This window comes from Doryrhamphus excisus, chromosome 17 (genome assembly GCF_030265055.1).
Source record: "Doryrhamphus excisus isolate RoL2022-K1 chromosome 17, RoL_Dexc_1.0, whole genome shotgun sequence".
Classification (NCBI taxonomy): Eukaryota; Metazoa; Chordata; class Actinopteri; order Syngnathiformes; family Syngnathidae; genus Doryrhamphus; species Doryrhamphus excisus.
Genome location: NC_080482.1, coordinates 2948037 through 2967681, shown reverse-complemented (window position 1 = coordinate 2967681; position 19645 = coordinate 2948037). Strand labels below are relative to the sequence as shown.

General features: G+C 39.2%; 1 protein-coding gene across 1 annotated transcript in view; it reads right to left on the bottom strand.

Annotated features, from left to right (window-relative positions):
- Window positions 1–2471: 2471 nt before the first annotated feature.
- The window catches only part of has2 (hyaluronan synthase 2), an 18008-nt gene continuing 834 nt past the window's right edge, over window positions 2472–19645 (bottom strand). The window contains exons 2-4 of the mRNA XM_058053942.1: window positions 6317–6943; window positions 4850–4951; window positions 2472–4743 (exon numbers count right to left, since the gene is read on the bottom strand). Of these exons, the coding sequence (XP_057909925.1) occupies window positions 3814–4743; window positions 4850–4951; window positions 6317–6943 (1659 nt within the window). The 3' untranslated portion in view covers window positions 2472–3813. The remainder of the gene's footprint in view (window positions 4744–4849; window positions 4952–6316; window positions 6944–19645) is intronic.

Here is a 19645-nt window from a genome sequence, read left to right as displayed (position 1 = left end):
GAATTTATGACAATGATGGGTATAAATGTCTGTTTTACGTGTGAAAAATGCAACGCTATGACAAGATGTCAACATCTTATGTGTGATCTTGGTTGAATAAAAAACTTCACAACACAACAGCAAGTCCAATCATAAGAAGTTTTATTTGGCACAACACAAAAGTGCTTCTTAAAAACACTGCCGGTGACAAGTCTAACAAGAAAATAAACCCCATGTGTAAAAGGCTTGGTCTCATTTATCAAAGTAAACAAACAAATTAAAAAAAAACATGCTATATTGTTTGGTAAAAAAACAAACAACGTTATAAGATAAAACAGCATTTTTGTACCAACTGATTTTGACAGTTATGCATCTGCGTTGGTTTTCCTGTCAGATTATTATCAGATTTTTCAGTGAAAATTATTATTTTTTAAATGAAACCAATTCTGTTCACTTGGCAAATTAGTTTTTTATGCGACATTACATTTCATTAAATAAGCATGACAATTGCAAACGTATTATTTTTCTGTTTTGCATCATAACTTTGTATCCTCACCGAGAGTCCAAGAGTTCTCACGTGTCCAGAATACTACAAGCAAAACTACTGTTTCAATATAAATATGCAGATTTTCTACACAATCACAGGTTCTTCTTCTCTCTGGAAATCAATAACTTATTAACCTACAAATTGCATTGTTCTATTGCCGTTATTGCAGATAAAAAAAAAAAACAACAAAACAAACCCAGCTCATAATTTCACATTGTTTGGTCAGATAAACAAGTCAATGTCAAAACAGTTGAAAGCACAACATATATATTCAGTTTCTTTTAGAAAAAACATGAACCAAAATAAAGAATCTTTGGCGGTGAAGCAAAATAGAATCAACATGTCTATATTCATATAAAAATACTCGGAAAAATACAGGTTACAATAAGTAAACAGCTACAGCAAAAGGCAGAGACGAGGCCGATGGATCCAGCTTTAAACCGCGAGTAAAAAAAGGACACTTATATTAAAAAAAAAAAAAACAGGTCATAAATTACATGAGCCCTCAGAATGCATTAGTCTTGGGATGGCATCCTGCATGGAGAACCACTGAGGTAGTTCATCTTGATTATACCATGCATCATAAAGGACAATAAGAGAGACATAAAAGTGCATAGGAGTTAAACTCGTGTCTTCTCCTGGCTTTCTCACATTTCACTCCAGAATTCCCGTTCCTCTCCTCATTTTTTTCATTTTTTTTAAAAATCAGCATTCCCATTACGTTGTAACATTTTCTCCCTCCCGCCGAGTGAAATGAAACATCTTCATCACAGTGAAGCAGAAACATGTAGTGAAACCTACCATGATGAAAGTAAGTGAGCAAGAGTATGTGGAAAAGCGTCATTCACTTATTCAACTTGGAAAAAAAAAAAAAAATCCGAAATATAGTCTTAAATCCATTTTTTCAACAAATAATTAAATGACATCGTCACAGCAGCAATTACACATAGTCTCTCTTCTGGTCACAGGTTCACTTTGATCTGGTGGAGATTAGATCTACCAATCAGTGATCAGTTTGAGATTCTTCACTTTGTAAACTTATAGAAAGATACTGCATTCAAGTCATATGGTGTACAGTATCGACAATACTTCTCAGTGACACATTCAAAAGTCTATTCTCATGGATTTTTTTGGATTACATGCCGAGTCAAAATGTTGCTTTCATTTCATTCACTGTAAACAAATCATGCGATTGCATGAAAGTGATTTTTAAATAGATTTGTTCATCTCTGAAAATAATGTATTGGTACATAAATACAGTATACTTAACAGTCAACAAGTGCTGTCCTGTCAGAATATGGTCGAGTAATTGTTTTCACCAAGATATATTTACTTGTTCATCAAGTAAAGAAGGCGAACTGTACAAGATTATCCCCATATGACTTGAAAACAATAACAGAAAGAAAGCAGCTTTCAGTTTTTTATAGCCGTTTCCGCAAATTTTAAAGGAAAACTGCACTTTTTTTTGGAATTTTGCCCGTCATTCACAATCGTTATGTGAAACATGAACACATATAGGATTTATTTCCCTTTTCTGCGCGTTCTAGCGAGAGAAAATTAGTTAGTATGAGCTAGCTAACAATGCTAGTATGAGCTAGGAGATAGCTAAACTAATTTTTAGGGGAGAAAAAAGGATTATTGATTTAGTCCTGAATAACAGGACTAATTATTTTTATTTTATTTTATTTTATTTTATTTTATTTTATTTTATTTTATTTTATTTTATTTTATTTTATTTTATTTTATTTTATTTTATTTTATTTTATTTTATTTTATTTTATTTTATTTTATTTTATTTTGTAGCTGAATAACCATTGTGTTAGCATATCTAAAAATTAGTTAGTATGAGCTAGCTAACAATGCTAGTATGAGCTAGGAGGTAGCTAAACTAGTTTTTGAGGGGGGAAAAAAGGATTATTGATTTAGTCCTGAATAACAGGACTAATTATTTTATTTTATTTTATTTTGTAGCTGAATAACCATTGTGTTAGCATATCTAAAAATTAGTTAGTATGAGCTAGCTAACAATGCTAGTATGAGCTAGGAGGTAGCTAAAGCTCTAACCAAAAAATCTAAAAAAAACTGTTTCATTTACATAACTTGACTTGTATATTAACCAAGCTACAGCGATATTGTTATCGTAATAAAAACTATATTTACCTGGCGGAGCTAGCCGCTCAGAGTGGATACCTAGCTCTCAATTTTGCTACCAAGACTCAACAAGATGCTCATTTGCTGTCAGAATTTTTTACATGTGCTGGAAGATACAGCCATCACTGTAAGTCACTGTTTGTGTGCCGCTTGTGTTGACGAAAGTGGGCTAGCATGTTGAATCATGTGAAAGAAAGACGTTTCGATGTTGTTTTACATAATCAAAATACGGCGAAATTGTTAATGCGCGATCACCGCATGTATATCACACGGTACAAGTTTTTTTTTGGAGGGCTTCGTAGTAGAAATATTACCTCGGTACCTCCCAATGACGTGCATTATTAGCTTGCTCATGCTAACTTGTTTTCTTTCATTAGAATGCACAGAGAAGGTAAATAAATGTGTTTATGTTTCACATAAGGATTGTGGATGACAGGCAAAATTCCCCCAAAAATGCAGTTTTACTTTAACTCTGCCTGATTTGGCTCTTCCAAAAACACTGACAAGGTACAACATTGTATGGCATCTAGAATAACTAAGATCATGCAAAAAAAATGACTCCCAATGATACCATATGTACCGTTCATATTCCCAAGTCATTGTGTAATTTGTTGGCAGAACAATCAAAACCAACCTGTTGGTTTTTACAGTAACTGATTGGTAGCCAATCAGCGACTTCTCTCGTTAGGCTCAACAAATCTGCACAGTTGGGCTCTGGAGTTGAAATGTAGATAATAGTTGAGGAAAACCTTGATGAGCACGAGCCGCAGTTTCTTTGGCCGAGATGCTAATAGCCATAGTGAAGCCCAGTGAACATGACAAGTCTACGAGGTAGCTATCCGTACAAAGTCTTGCATTCATGCTGAGTCATCGTCACTTAACCGTAGCAAGCCTACAGAAGCTGTTCTTCAAATGAACCAAACCATTAAAAACATCAGCGGGCTAATTGATAGTGTTGTGCCCACCGTTTTCAATGCTATGGTACTCCGGAAAGAACACACAATTCTTACCATTTCAAGTTTGAGTATTTCGGTTTTGCCCACTGCAGTTCAACTCAACACCCAACTCCAGAGATGCTTGGATTACCAGAAGAGCATCTTTAAGGAAACACAACAAGCAGTGTTGTAGTAAAGAAGTCATACGTCCAGCACCATATCGTAGTGTGTTTCCTTCTTCCTCTTACCGCATTTGTTTATGAGCACTGCGTACAAAGTCAATAGTATCACCCAGTAACTGGCATAGACAACCGCCCCTATAATCAGAATCAGCATTTCAGTTTCAGGGAAGGGTTTTCTAGTCTGGAGAATAGTCGTGTAGATAATCCCGATGAAAAGGATGGTAAACCAAACTGATATTGGAATAAGACCAATGAAGTTGACCACTATTGTTTTCCTCCCAGAGGTCCCCCATCCAGACTTGTTGATTGTTGCAATTGCAAACATTTTGGCCGGCAACAGGCTCGACATGTACAGTACAGAATAAAAGGACATGAACACCATGACAATGTTGCCTCGGAGACAACTGGCAAATGTTGACTTGATCAGGGCGACGGCTTGCACGATGAGAAGAAACAACAGAATATTCCAGAGTCTTCCTTGGTAGAAGAGTTGGATTGCAGTGGCGATGAGAAAAAATGGGAAGAACCCGGTGATCACAGCCTCATAGGTCATCCAGAGATGATGTTTATGAAACCACATGGAGTTGTAGAGCCACTCTCGGAAATAGGACTTACTCCATCGAGTTTGCTGATTCAGCCACCGCAGGTAAGTAATCGGTGTCTCTGTTAGGCACTTTGACCGTGCAGTGTACTTGGTTGCGTATCCGAGACTGAGAACTCTGTTTGTAAGATGGCGGTCGTCCCCAAAACTGCAGTGTGATCCCATGAAGGTCTGATTGTACCAGTCCTCGAGAAATTCGTGCAGAAGTGAGTTTCGGTACATTCCCAGAGGCCCGCTGATGCACTGCACGCAGCCAAAGTAAGACTGGCACGCCCGCTCGATGTTGAAGGCCATCCAGTATCGTACGCTACTCAAGAAGGAAATCCATGACTCGTATTTGTTGAGGATCTGTGGGGAGACGGTTGGGCAAACCGCGAAAACGAGATATAGACGTGACGTCAACATACCGCGTGAAGAAAGGAATAACATAACAATCTTAGTTTGGTTATATTACCTGTACATCTCCTCCAACACCTCCGACCATAGGGTCCTCTTCAAGAACCTTGACCATCTCCACTGATGACGCTGGATCCAGCATGGTATCAGAGTCACACACCTTTGTTACCAGCACATAAACAAAAGAAAAGATTATATTCAACCGTGCAATCCAAGGTTTGATGATCAATATACATTTAATCAGACATATTAAGCAATTTCTGTTGGTCCGATGTGTGGTCTAAACATCCATAGACGATAGTAATCATAGATAGTAACCATAGCTTTTCAGTATGTGGAATCAAACTATGGAATGGATTGAGTAAGGAAATCAAACAATGCACAACGATGAGCAAATTCAAGAAACAATACAAGCAGTTGATGTTTGCTAAATACAAGGATGAAGAGTCTTGAACCAGTCATGATGTGCTATATATATCACTATATTGACACTTACTATGGTACACATTATGTCATTGGATGCTCATATCACCTCGTACTTTGCTACGTGACTAAAAATTTAAAATTTAAAATTTAAAATTTAAAATTTAAAATTTAAAATTTAAAATTTAAAATTTAAAATTTAAAATTTAAATACAAAATTAAAAATTATATAAAAAATTTAACAATTATAAAATAAATTTAAAAATTATATATACATAATTGAAAATTATATTAAAAATTTTAAAAATTATATTAAAAATTTTAAAAATTATATTAAAAATTTTAAAAATATATTAGGAAAGCATTGTTGATGTTTGCTAAATACAAGGATGAAGAGTCTTGAACCAGTCATGATGTGCTATATATATCACTATATTGACACTTACTATGGTACACATTATGGCATTGGATGCTCATATCACCTCGTACTTCGCTATGTGACTAAAAATAAAAAATAAAAAAATATATATACAAAATTTAAAAATTATATAAAAAAATTAACAATTATATAAAAAAAATATATATAAAAAATTAAAAATTATATTTAAAATTTTAAAATTATATTGGGAAAGCAGGAAGTGAACAAATCTTACTGATTGTAAAAGTGCCAGATGGAGGGGTAGGATTTAATAAGCTTTGCTTCTTCCTACTCCTTTTGGACATGTGGAACTGTGAACTGATTATGGGATGCACTCAATTGTAATCTGATGCATGTTCAAATGAAATAAAATCATTACCATTACCGTAATCATAAAGTATATGTATTCATTCTTGACAAAACCAAGGAGTAAAAACAGCCGCAAACGTCGGACCACCTTCTATCTTTCTGATGCATTTGTAGCTCATTCCACTTTATTCTATAAATGGTCATTTGGTTCTCTTTGAATCCACAGTGAAGGCAATAACATTGCTGGCTTCACTATAGTCAGTTCCTATAGTGAGATACGGGACGCTAACTCTAACAAATATGGAATACATTTTACTGTTCTTCATATACCTCACATGCCTTTGACATTCTTTTTTTACATTTGTACATCCTCACCTGGACATAGTCAACACTCCTCCCGAGTGCTTTAAAGGCTGTGTACATGACTTCTCTCTTGCCTCCCCACTTTTGCATGATACACACACACTTGTTGTTGAGGACCAGTCTGGATATTTGCTGAAGGCTCTCAGCGTAGCTCTCATCCGTCTCCTCGGGTCCCCTGCTGTGAAAGTTACTCCTCCACACATAGGTGGCAACCTTGTCCCACCCCATGATCTCTTTGAAAATGTCCATCATGTACAAGTCATCATCGGAGTTCCCGTCGACCACCAGGATGACTTTGATTCCAGGGTACGTCAGCCTCTTCACAGACACCAGACATTTCCTCAGGTAGTTTGGGTCCTCTTGATACGCCGCAATGCACAGCGCTAAAGATTTGTTCAGTTTAATCGGGGTCTCTAAGGATCGCTTCATATTTCGATGTTCCAAGAGTGCGAAGAGGCTCTGGATGATGAGATGGACAACCAAGATGGCCCCGTACAGTCCAAAGGATAGGTGATTGTGGGCAGTGGTGAAGAACTGGTAGCCCATGATGTAGGCCGTGGAGATGCCCACCAAGAGGGACACGCCGAACATGGTGGTACCAAATATCCGCAGGTAGGTGAGGACCCGTTGACAACTCATCTGGGGAAACATAGTTTTCATTTTAGTAAAATAAAAGTCATACAAAAGGGAGCAAACATGTTCATTGTGTTTTCTTTGTATGTGCCAATTAAAAACAAAAAGTAGCAGTTAGCATTTCATTATTTAGTGAAGAATAAAACCCTTAGAAAACCTTAGATTTTGCAACGTCCCATGTTTTTTGGCACCAGCAAAATAAACTTTGTGAACAAAAGTTTAACTTCATTTTATATGATGATTGTATAAATCTACAAGGTTTTTACAGTCCCTTCATGAACAATCCAGCCCAGGGAGGGAACAAAATAATTATTCTATTTAAGGTTTTTTTTCTTCCTCTACTTTCCTCTACCCCTCCCAAAACAAATTATTTGTTTAAACAATAGAGAGGAGCCAATAGTCTCCTGTAATGTGGATGGGAACATAATACAGGATTTCTACAAAAGTGATGCCAGGGTTACACGGCTGCCTGGAGGGTGCTTTTTTTCTAATGTGCTAAAATATCACACATAAACACACACACACACACACATACTGTGTACTAATACGTACTACCGCTCAAAAGTTTGGGATCACTTGGGATCACACTTATTTGTCTTCTTGCATAGTTGTGCATCGTTTTTGCGTCCTTGTTAGACCCAGTTTGTGCTGCTCACTGAAGGGAGTAGTTAACAGCATGGTAAAAGATTTTAGTTTTAGTTCAGACATTTAGATGGCTTTTCTAATAATCTATTAGCCTTATAAAATGATGAACTTGGATTAGCAGCCATACCAGGAGATTGATGCAGAGGACTGACAGTTGTTGATAGTAGGCCTCTATGCAAAAATGTAGATGGTTATAATTTGAATTGTTTGTGAAATGGATAAAAAAAAAAGATCCCAGTTTCTACCGCCCTCTACCCTTCTCAGATACGTACACTACCGCTCAAAAGTTTGGGATCACTTGGACATTTTTTTGGCTAGTGTGAGATATGGCTTTTTCTTGGCAATCCTGCCATGAAGTCTGAAGTCCTGAAGTCGCCGCTTCACTGTTGATACTGACACTGGTGTTTGACGGGTATTATTACTACTATTAGTACTATTAGTACTATTTAGTGCAGCTACCAGGTGACGACCTGTGAGGCGTCTTTGTCTTAAACTACACACTCTCAGATATTTGTCTTCTTGCACAGTTGTGCAGCGTTTTTATGTCCTCGTTAGACCCAGTTTGTGCTGCTCTCTGAAGGGAGTAGTTAACAGCATGGTAAGAGATTTTAGTTTTAGTTGAGATTTTTTAGATGGGTTTTTCTAATAATCTATTAGCCTTATAAAATGATGAACTTGGATTAGCAGCCATACCAGGAGATTGATGCAGAGGACTGACAGTTGTTGATAGTAGGCCTCTATGCAAAAATGTACATCCTTCTTTATAAATCATCTGATTCATTTTTATTGTTTGTGAAATGGATAAAAATGTTTGTGAAATAGAAAAAAAAATGTTTGTGAAATGCATGAAAATGTTTTTCTTTGGAAAACAAAGACATTTGCAAGTGATCCCAAACATTTGAGTGGTAGTGTAGATATAGACCGTATATGCAACAATACACAAAATTCATAGTTCGATGTGGTTGGATTTGTTTGTTTGTTTTAAAAAATGTAATTTTGAGCTTAAGTGACATACAACTAGCTTTAACGGTCAATGTGATCACCAATACCAGACATTCAAGTTCTACACAAATGCCGATCGAAACATTTCACAGCCATCCATACAACATCCAACATCCATAAAACTCTGACTCATAAAACTCTGTTGTCATTCAATATTTTTGTTATTCATGTACCAAATTAAGAAAATCTTCTGTTTATTTGTCTCATCTATGAATGACAGTCTTCTATGAAATGACTCCGCTCACAGTGTTGCTTCCAGCAGTCATTATGTTGCTACTTCCATCTGTTTGGCAGACCAACGGAGACCCACTCAGCGTGGCTCGGCGCAGAGCGGACCACCCTGTGATGTCATCTGTTTATATCTCCGTGGGAAGAAAACGACGAGAGACTTTGGGTTTCCTAGTGCTGCGTTCTGACTTGGTGTCATCTAATATTTGCAAAGAAAGTATGATGAAAACTACTTCTGTGTACTATCAAATATTTCCTAGAGCCGTGAAATCAAACACAGAGATCGTGAGTCAGTCCCCCTAAATTAAAAACCTTGGAGCATACGATGCTCTTCAGTGTAAATGGACACAAATCGCCACAGACAAACCAAAGTCTGGTAGAAAGCTTGTAAGAAGTCTGTCTGTGTGTCGGTGATAAAATATACCAAATAATATATCAATGTCAAATCAGCCAGCTGGATAAAAGAAAACAAACGTTCCATTGCATCTGGCTCTCAGAGTCTTGGACCCTAAAGCTCTGCTGGAGGTGCCAACACACGTCAATACAGCAAAAATACATCTATATTTACTGTACATAGTATCTACACTACCGCTCAAATGTTTGGGATCACTTGCAAATGTCTTTGTTTCCCAAAGAAAAACATTTTCATGCATTTCACAAACAATTTTTTTTCCATTTCACAAACATTTTTATCCATTACACAAACAATTAAAATGAATCAGATGATTTCCAAAGAAGGATGTACATTTTTGCATCCAAGTTCATCATTTTATAAGGCTAATAGATTATTAGAAAACCCATCTAAAAAAATCTCAACTAAAACTAAAATCTCTTACCATGCTGTTAACTACTCCCTTCAGAGAGCAGCACAAACTGGGTCTAACAAGGACATAAAAACGCTGCACAACTGTGCAAGAAGACAAATATCTGAGAGTGTGTAGTTTAAGACAAAGACGCCTCACAGGTCGTCACCTGGTAGCTGCACTAAATAGTACTAATAGTACTAATAGTGGTAATAATACCCGTCCAACACCAGTGTCAGTATCAACAGTGAAGCGGCGACTTCAGGACTTCAGACTTCATGGCAGGATTGCCAAGAAAAAGCCATATCTCAGACTGCCCAAAAAAAATTCCAAGTGATCCCAAACTTTTGAGCGGTAGTGTACGTATCTGAGAAGGGTAGAGGGCGGTAGAACCTGGGATCTTTTTTTTAATCCATTTCACAAACAATTAAAATTATAACCATCTACATTTTTGCATAGAGGCCTACTATCAACAACTGTCAGTCCTCTGCATCAATCTCCTGGTATGGCTGCTAATCCAAGTTCATCATTTTATAACTACTCCCTTCAGAGAGCAGCACAAACTGGGTCTAACAAGGACATAAAAACGCTGCACAACTATGAAAAAGCCATATCTTAGACTGGTCAAAATGATTTCCAAGTGATCCCAAACCGGTGAGCGGTAGTGTACGTATCTGAGAAGGGTAGAGTGCGGTAGAACCTGCCTAGGTTCTGGTATCTTGGTGGTGACGACTGCCCTAAACGCATCAGAAACATGGAGGGAGGTGTGAGATACAGAAAAGGGAAACACATTTGAGTGGGTGCTGATTGACATGAAAAGAAAGTGAGGGGCGTTCAAATGAGAAAGCAAATAGAGCTAACAGAGCACGCTTGGCTCCGAAATAACTCCTTGTTCATTTGATTATTGGATGAGAAGGCCCCAAGCGGTGGAGCAGACCTCCTCTGGCACGTGGCTAGGCTGTTAGCGTCAGACACTTTTACAAGACCCTTGATACATACTGTATTCATGCACACTGGAGACAAATGCACACATAAAAGCTCATTACGGCGGAGCAAATTGTACGCTTATATAAACACACACACATCAATTGTTCGATGCTGAGACTGCATTTCACCTCAGACCCCCTTCAGATTGTGTGTGTGTGAATTTTACATGTTATACTGACAAGACAATTAAAGCAGAATAAACCCCTTCACCCTTTCTTTCTGGACCAACTGTGAATGAACTCAGGAGGTAAACGTGCCATCAAAGTGTTTGGACTACTTTTTGACATTATGGGATGAATGTCATTGCCGTTGGAATAGGGTCACGGAACAAACCAAATCTTCTGATACCACCATGACAGCCCACCATATGTCTGCCACACCTGCGAAAGGGTTTAGTGCAGGGGTCTCAAACTCAATTTACCTGGGGGCCACCGGAGCTAGGTTCTAGGTGAAGCCGAGCCGCATCAGGTTTTCAAAAAAAAAACAAAAAAAAAACGCATTTATTAAAAACTGGAAAAAAAATCAATAAAAAAACTATCTTCAATGCTTTTGCTTTTGCTATACCCTACACTTTTTCAGTACTTTGGTTCCGGTTTTCCACACCAAAATATCTGATAAAACATTCCACAGTTCTCAAATATCTTAATTTTTATTTTTCTATACACAAAATAAGATAAAAAAAATAAACAAATTAAGAATAAAGACAATAAATCAATAAATCAGTAATAAATAAGTAAAATAATAATAAAACAGCAAATAAGAAAAATGTAAGAAACCACATACAGTTGGTAGAGAAATTATTTTTTTCAGATTCAAATGTACAGTATTAACACTTATTTAACCTTTAACATGAACATCAATAAAACTTAATAATTTGACCCAATTAGCAAGTTAGCATCGTACTCAGTTCCATCTGGGAGCAGCGTTGTAACTTTAACAACATGTTTGATGAGATGCTTTATCTTGACGTGTATTTTCCGTTTTTATTCCAAATCATTTCCTGCATTTATTTGTACCCAGCATCATATAAGCCTTTATCTTCATTGCTAATCCAAAGCAAAACAGGGTGGGGGTAACAGGGTAGGGTAACAGTATGGGCGGGGCAAAATCATGTGTGTCCGGTAAGCTGTCATTTCAACATTAAACTTTGGTATCAACGTGGGGGCCTCAAACTAGCGTCTCACGGGCCGCATTTGGCCCACGGGCCGCAAGTTTGAGACCCCTGGTTTAGTGTTTCCAGTTTGACTCCTTAGCTTGTTTTGAACTGCAGGAGATCCCGATGCAAACCCAAACAAGTCCACGGATGACATGCAAACTTGACACAGACTTTGTTGCCCTGTGACTCTGTGAAAATAGGCCATTCCATTCCATTCCATTCCATTCCATTACCACAGACATCCACCTTTTGCTGCGGCGTCCTTGCCGAAAGCTTGTGTGGCAAAACCGAAAGGTGTCAAACTTTTCGGATATGTGTGAATTCAGTAATTCGGAGAGGACGACACACCCCGAAGTGGGCAACTTGTAAAGGGGCTTTGTTCTTTGAAGCATCTCGTATGAAGCAAAGCAAAAGTCAGACCACCAGGTGGGCCGGCGTGGAAGTTGACGCCTACAGCAGGCAAAAAGTCAGCGGTGAGAGCTGCTCTAAACTTGGCCCTGGTTCTTTTGGACATCAAATGGGGAGGATCTAAGATCATTTCTCAAAGCCACTAGCCATTAAGCAGCATAATTACGTGCAAGTTCGAGCAGCCGTTAGTAGATGCGTGCCTGAGTTGGACGCCCAGTGTGTCGTTCTGATGTCATGAATAGACCCTGGGGTCTAAAAAAACTAAAAAAAAACAAAAAAAAACAAAGTGACAATAACGTCAATCCTGCATGTTGGCTAAAAAATGAATGAATTAACGTTTCACTGACATTAATATTGGTCTGGAGGAGACGGAATTGGCTGTTTAAAATAATAAAAATGCCTCGTCTCCCGAGATGTCACAGCCTAGCAACTCTAAGACAGATGTGTTTGCAGAGGCAACAGCCTTGACATTTGAATATTGCTCACTTGGGAAATGTTAAGGCTTTAAATACCTGCTGATCTGGAGAAAGTATCAAGCGATGAACTCCATTTGGGTCAGAAAACTACACTTTTTACGTATTTCATAGTGTATAATATTAGCACATAGTACACTGCACTGTTTTACTTTGAAGTTATTAAGGAATGAATGGCACTTGTGCAGTTTTTTTGTACCTTTTTGATACACAAGTTGTACTCACTGCTGTATTTATGCAAATGTACATTTAATTCTGGTTGGCATAAAAAAAAAGTCAAAGAAAAGTCCAATAGAAAGTCTAGAAAGAACGACCATCTAAGAACGACCATCCATCCATCTTGTCATCTTAATGGTCTTTTTTTTTGCATGAGAGGCCCAAAGAGGTGATGATGCAACTCCACAATAGAAGAGAGCATGTTCAGTGGCGTTTCAAGCCGAAAAACAGCCACAAAGTATTTTATAGTGCATTTTATAAGAGCTCGGCATGCATCTTTGCCTCGTAAAATAGCTCTGCAGCAACCAGGAAGTGAAAATCTGCTGGAGTTACAAATTTCCTTTCATGTAAAACAACAATTTTTATGTGTATGTTATGACATCGTTTTGGCTAAATATACGTATAAGGCTACATTTATGATAACGTTTCGTTTGTACCATGTTAACCCTTAGATGCACGAGTGACTGGACCCTACACTCTTCCCTAAGTGGGTCAAAAATGACCCGCAAAAATGATTTTGCCATTTTGGTTAGGAATAATCACTTGTATGATATTTAGTATTATATTTAGGTTCATTTATTCCTGACAGCCAAAGTTGATAAGAATCAAAGGTTCCTATTGGATTCCATAGAAAATGCATTTTTGACCCACTTATGGAAGGTTGGGGTAGTAACATAAAAACAAAAAATTCTTAAAATGTTTAAAAGATAAGTTAAAAATGTGAATGGCATGATATCAAATGTGTTTTTTGAGGAATACCTGGAATATGAAATGATTTTTAAAAATTCATAACAAAGATATTTCAAGAAAACAACCTGACCGGGTCATTTTTGACCCACTTACGGAAGGCTGGGGTAGTAAAATATAAACAAAAATGTCTTAAAATGTATAAAAGGTACGTTAAAAATATAAACGGCATGATATCAAAAATATGTTTTTTGAGGAATACCTGGAATATGAAATGATTTTAAAAAATTCATAACAAAGATATTTCAAGAAAACAACCTGACCGGGTCATTTTTGACCCACTTATGCATCTAAGGGTTAATGGTATACCATGTATTCAGTACCATAGACAATAGCCCAATAACACAATATTCTGTTTGCCTTGAAAAATCAAAATCATCAAAAATGTCCGAAACCGAGAGAGACTGTTTTTTTGAAAGATTTAATAGCACTGATAGAATACCAATGTAAAATATGAGTATTAGAATAAAAACAACTCCATAAAGTATGAAGTCACATGGGAAAAAGCATTAAGGTGATGCAGTTAGCCCCACGGCCACATGTTGTAATAACTCTTACAAATGTTATGTAAGGTAAAGACCATGAAGTATTATATTTACTTCTGAGCATGTGTATGCATGCACACATGGTAGAATCCCTGTCGGCAGAGGCCTAGTTTCCAGGCCCAATAGGGCCGTAAAAAATATAACGATGGGCGTGTGTTATGTGTGGTGTATATCATTAGCATGCATTACGAATCAATGTTTACATCGACTTATTTCACCAGTAACCAGCAGGGACATTCCGTAATTCATATGAAATACATGCATATGTGCCTACAATTGTGTATGTGTGTGTGCGAGCACTAAACTGCAGGATGCATTTAAAACACATTAAATGTTAAAATGGGCCTCCAGACAGTTAATGCAGGATGCAGAAGAATCTAACTAGGGTCCGTGTCCACAGCAGACAATGCAGGGAAGCAACTGGGAAACATTTGGATGCTTTATTGGCTGAGACATTTTGAGGCTGTCTTAAGCAATGGACGTCTCAAATGGGCTTTGAAGACTTACGCGGTAAATCTAGCTAAAGTAGTAACGTTCTAGAGTAGGGGTTTGTTTGTTTAAAAAAAATCTCCAAGTGTCGGTATTAATGATGATGGTTGTCTTTCACGTCACTCGCATGATCTGCATTGGAGATTTCCAATGACAGGGTGTTGGGCAGAGGCTGGGAATCGAACCAGCGCTGTCTGCACGGAACGGCAGCATTTACAGTGTTTCTGAACCAATTGATAGTGTTGAATTTTTTTTTTCTTAAAAATCATAACATCTGGCAACACAATATATGACTCAGGTGACTCAGACCTGGCAGATCTCCTAAGCAAAGTTGCCCACCTGGCCCCCCAACTTCCTGTCCCCGATGTTGAGGTGCGGTGCACCTGCTTTTGACCACTTCATTTATGTAAATGTTGCCACTCTTCAGTTCCGCGTTCCGCATTCCGCAAATATTAACACTGTACTTCAGGTAAGGGCTGCACGGCGATCGAGTGGTTTGCACACAAGCCTCACAGCTAGGAGACCTGAGTTCAATTCCACTCTCTGCCATCTATATGTGTAGAGTTTGCGTGTTCTCCCTGTGCATGCGTGGGTTTTTTTTTTTCGTATACTCCGGTTATATGTATATATGCTTATTTAAGAACATTTTATTTTTAACTCATTCGCTCCCAAAGATGTAATGGATGAGTTTTTATGAACTGCAGTAGAAGGACAAATTAAACATAATTGAACTTTAGTAGGCTGCACAGAGGAAATACAGTACAGCTGGAATAGGTACAGATTCTGGAAGATCTCCACAACCATCAAACAATCAGATTTGATTATGAAAGTCCGCAATCGAAGAAAGCCCTCGTGTTTTCATAAACGGTTCTTTTATCCGGCCTGCACGGCGGTCGAGTGGTTAGCGCGCAGACCTCACAGCTAGGAGACCTGAGTTCAATTCCACCCTCGGTCATCTCTGTGTGGAGTTTGCATGTTCTCCCCGTGCATGCGTGGGTTTTTTTTCCGGGTACTGCGGTTTCCTCCCACATTCCAAAAACATGCTAGGTTAATTGGTGACTCCAAATTGTCCATAGGTATGAATGTGAGTGTGAATGGTTGTTTGTCTATATGTGCCCTGTGATTGGCTGGCCACCAGACTAGTTGCCCAATGACAGCTGGGATAGGCTCCAGAAAATGAATGAATGAGCGAATGAACTTCATGTATTAAAACCCAAATAATCCCGGTGAAACTCTTACGTTTGCACTTGTACCCTCCAAAAAACAAACGCAGTAAATTAAGGATAATCCAATACACTGTCCTACATTGGATTGTTTTTATCATCTTTCATGTATACATCAACACGGTCCCCTTCAATTGTTGTGTTTGTTAGTTTCTTTCGGATTTTTCCTAATTAAGGAGTCACCACAGCAAATCTTTTTATCTGACACTGATTTGAGCACTTTATATCCCGGATGCCCTTCCTGACGAATACCGATGATGCTTACTAGTGGAGATTTGAACCCGGGGTATTTGCTCCAAAGTCCAGAACACTTAATCCTTCAATTGTTCTGTATCATTATATAGTTTTTTTTAAATTACCTGCAAAAAAAAGACCTTCCTTTAGTACGTTTGGAAAGTAAATAATCTCTAGTCATTTAGAACAGAGGTTGAATAAGTTCAAGTTCGAATTCCACTGTTAAATGTCTTGGGACGTCTTCATTCCAGTCCAACTTTTTTGTGAATGAGTAATAGTTAAGGGAGGATGAGGCAGAGCGATTGAGGAAGAAGTTGGGGAGCTGACACTGGTCAGACAAGAAAGAGAGAAAGTGGGTTGGGATCAGTAAAAGCGGGAGGGACAGCAGACACCGAAGGGGGGGTGGACGGGGGGTGGGGGGGGGGGTAATACTGTGGTGTAGTTGGCTGGCCTCATTGCAAGTGCTGACTCCTAAAGTGTTCTGGCAAATTACACGCCCAGATCAGCTGCTGAATCTATCTGAGCCAGTTTTCTGCCGAAGCGTTTCTTCGGTGTGCAGAGCCGGCATTTTGGCAAAGATCTGCCGAAAAATGTACACATTTGTTCGCCTTTAGTGCGTACTATGTACCTCGTCAAGGTCAACAATATAATACAACTTTTTTGGTGAAAAAGGTCAACACTGGGATGATATTCCAGCAACTTTGTTTCCATTTGTTGAATCCAATTCTCCGCTATCAGTGCTATTCTTCCTGGGAAAACCACTTGGTTGAACATTCTATTCTTGTGTTATCACAAGCACAACAAGATACCCACAATCAGTTCCAAAAAATGATATATATACACATATATAAAAACTTTAACTTCAATATTGGGGCAGCACGGTGGTCGAGTGGTTAGCGCACAGACCTCACAGCTCGGAGGACCAGGGTTCGATTTCACACTCGGCCATCTCTGTGTGGAGTTTGCATGTTCTCCCCGTACATGCGTGGGTTTTCTACAGGTACTCCGGTTTCCTCCCACATTCCAAAAATTAGTTAATTAGTTAATTGGCGACTCCAAATTGTCCATAGGTATGAATGTGAGTGTGAATGGTTGTTTGTCTATATGTGCCCTGTGATTGGCTGGCAACCAGTTCAGGGTGTACCCCGCCTCTCTCGCCTGAAGACAGCTGGGATAGGCTCCAGCACCCCCCACGACCCTCGTGAGGATAAGCGGTAAAAAATGAATGAATGAATGAATGAGTTCTCCTCCTATTTTGTGTGGAAGTGGTAACTTTTTGGCTTCTTATTTTGTCTTTTCCCACCCTCGGCCATCTCTGTGTGGAGTTTGCATGTTCTCCCCGTGCATGCGTGGGTTTTCTCCGGGTACTCCGGTTTCCTCCCACATTCCATCATGAATGAACTTCAATATTGGTCATTTGGCTAAAAATCAAGCTCACAAAGCACCATTCATTCTGTGCTGGAGCCTATCCCAGCTGTCTTCAGGCGAGGGACGGGTACACCAATCACAGGACACATATAGACAAACAACCATTCACACTCACATTCATACCTATGGACAATTTGGAGTCGCCAATTAACCTAGCATGTTTTTGGAATGTGGGAGGAAACCGGAATACTCAGAGAAAACCCACGCATGCACGAGGAGAACATGCAAACTCCACACAGAGATGCCCAAGCGGAGAATCGAACCATCGGTTCCATAATCTATCAATAAGATTATCAAAGCATCAGATCGACTCAAATGATGATCCAGTCGTCCCTACTTAAAATGAAAGCAAACAAAAGTGGAATTGAACTTGGGTCTCCTAGCTGTGAGGTCTGCGCGCTAACCACTCGAACGCCGTGCAGCCCACAAAGCGCCAGTTTACCAGAAATTGGGTATTTTACAGTACACTGTCACTCTTGAACCTCGGCAGTGTCATCTGTATGACTGTGACTCAGAATGACGCAATGGGAACCTCAGGCGTCCAAATTTTCACTTTTACTAGACGGCTGCAGTGCCGGTTCTCTGTTACTATACCTAAATGTGGCTTTTATGCTAAATAAATGAGGTATGTAGTGATGTACGTTTGGGAGGTTTTGAGGTTTTAGTTGTAATCTAGCAGCCCTTTGGGTCTTACCCAATGAAGGAGCGTCACACTGGCTAACGGCACGTGAGCCTTAATGAGGACCAGTCATGGAATGCCTTCTTCTTTTAAATAGCTAAATGCTTTCTGCCCTATTTGGATGCACATCCTGTAACGGCGATGCTGCACACTGAACAGGACTTCTAACACTTTGTGTCACAGACATCTGCATGACGTTGCTGCATGGGAAAAGTCCTTTCCGGGACACCGATAATGCAGACTCCCTGCAGGGCTAACATTAGCGGGACAACATGTTGGCATGCATTTGGGTTGAATCACTTAACAGAAACAAACTGCATTAGAATACTATGTATATATTCCATGTGATACTAAGAAGTATACACAGAAGTATTGTCATTTATACTATATAACGCCATTTTGGAATGAGTGTGAAATGTTTATCCACATTTAGGTAAGAGTGACCGATAGAAGCAAACATGCAGCAAAATGAATGGATGCCAATTGGTGCCAGCTGGTGTCTCCTGATGACTTAAAGCCAGAGGTACCCGGCTACAGGGGCGGAAGCCTGGTACTGGTCTGTGGTAAGCTTTCATTACGACATATCATTCATTCATTTTCTACCGCTTATTCTCACGAGGGTCACTGAGGTGCTGGAGCCTATCCCAGATACACCAGGATACACCCTGGACTGGTGGCCAGCCAATCACAGGGCACATATAGACAAACAACCATTCACACTCACATTCATTCACTGAACTTGGGTCTCCTAGCTGTGAGGCCTTCGCGCTAACCACTTGATCACCGTGCAGCCAAGCCCTTCATTTGGTCCCTAGCGCTCGACTATTAAGATAAATGGCACACAGAGATGGCCGATGGTGGGATTGAACTGGGGTTTCCTAGCTGTGAGGCCTGCGCGCTAACCACTCACTCGCCATGCAGCTCCATGTAATACATACAGTCATCAATTAACCTAGCATGTTTTTGGAATGTGGGAGAAAACCCACGGCACCCACACAGAGATGGCCGTGGGTGGGATTGAACTCGGGCCTCCCAGCTGTGAGGTCTGCGCGCTAACCACTCGACCGCCATGCAGTCCAATTTCCAATTTTTGAAACAATATTGTCACAAATCCCATATATTTTGCATGTATATGTTCTTTGTTGTGAGCGGTGAATCATCCCACTTTGTATGATGGTCACTGAACGCACCATTGTCCCACGCTACACACCTCAAGTAATTCATGTTAGCACACACACCAAACAGCGAGGTTATGATCTTTCCTCGGAGCCTGAATGCACCATAAATGCATTGAACTACGCGCCTTCAATGACGTAAACTCCATCCAAATAAAGCCTTCCCATTGGCGGACACGTCAGTGAATGACGTTTCGGATTAAAATGCTGCATTCAGGCACTGGTTTTAATTAGGATGTACTTATGAATGAATAGAGTCCTTTGCACTTA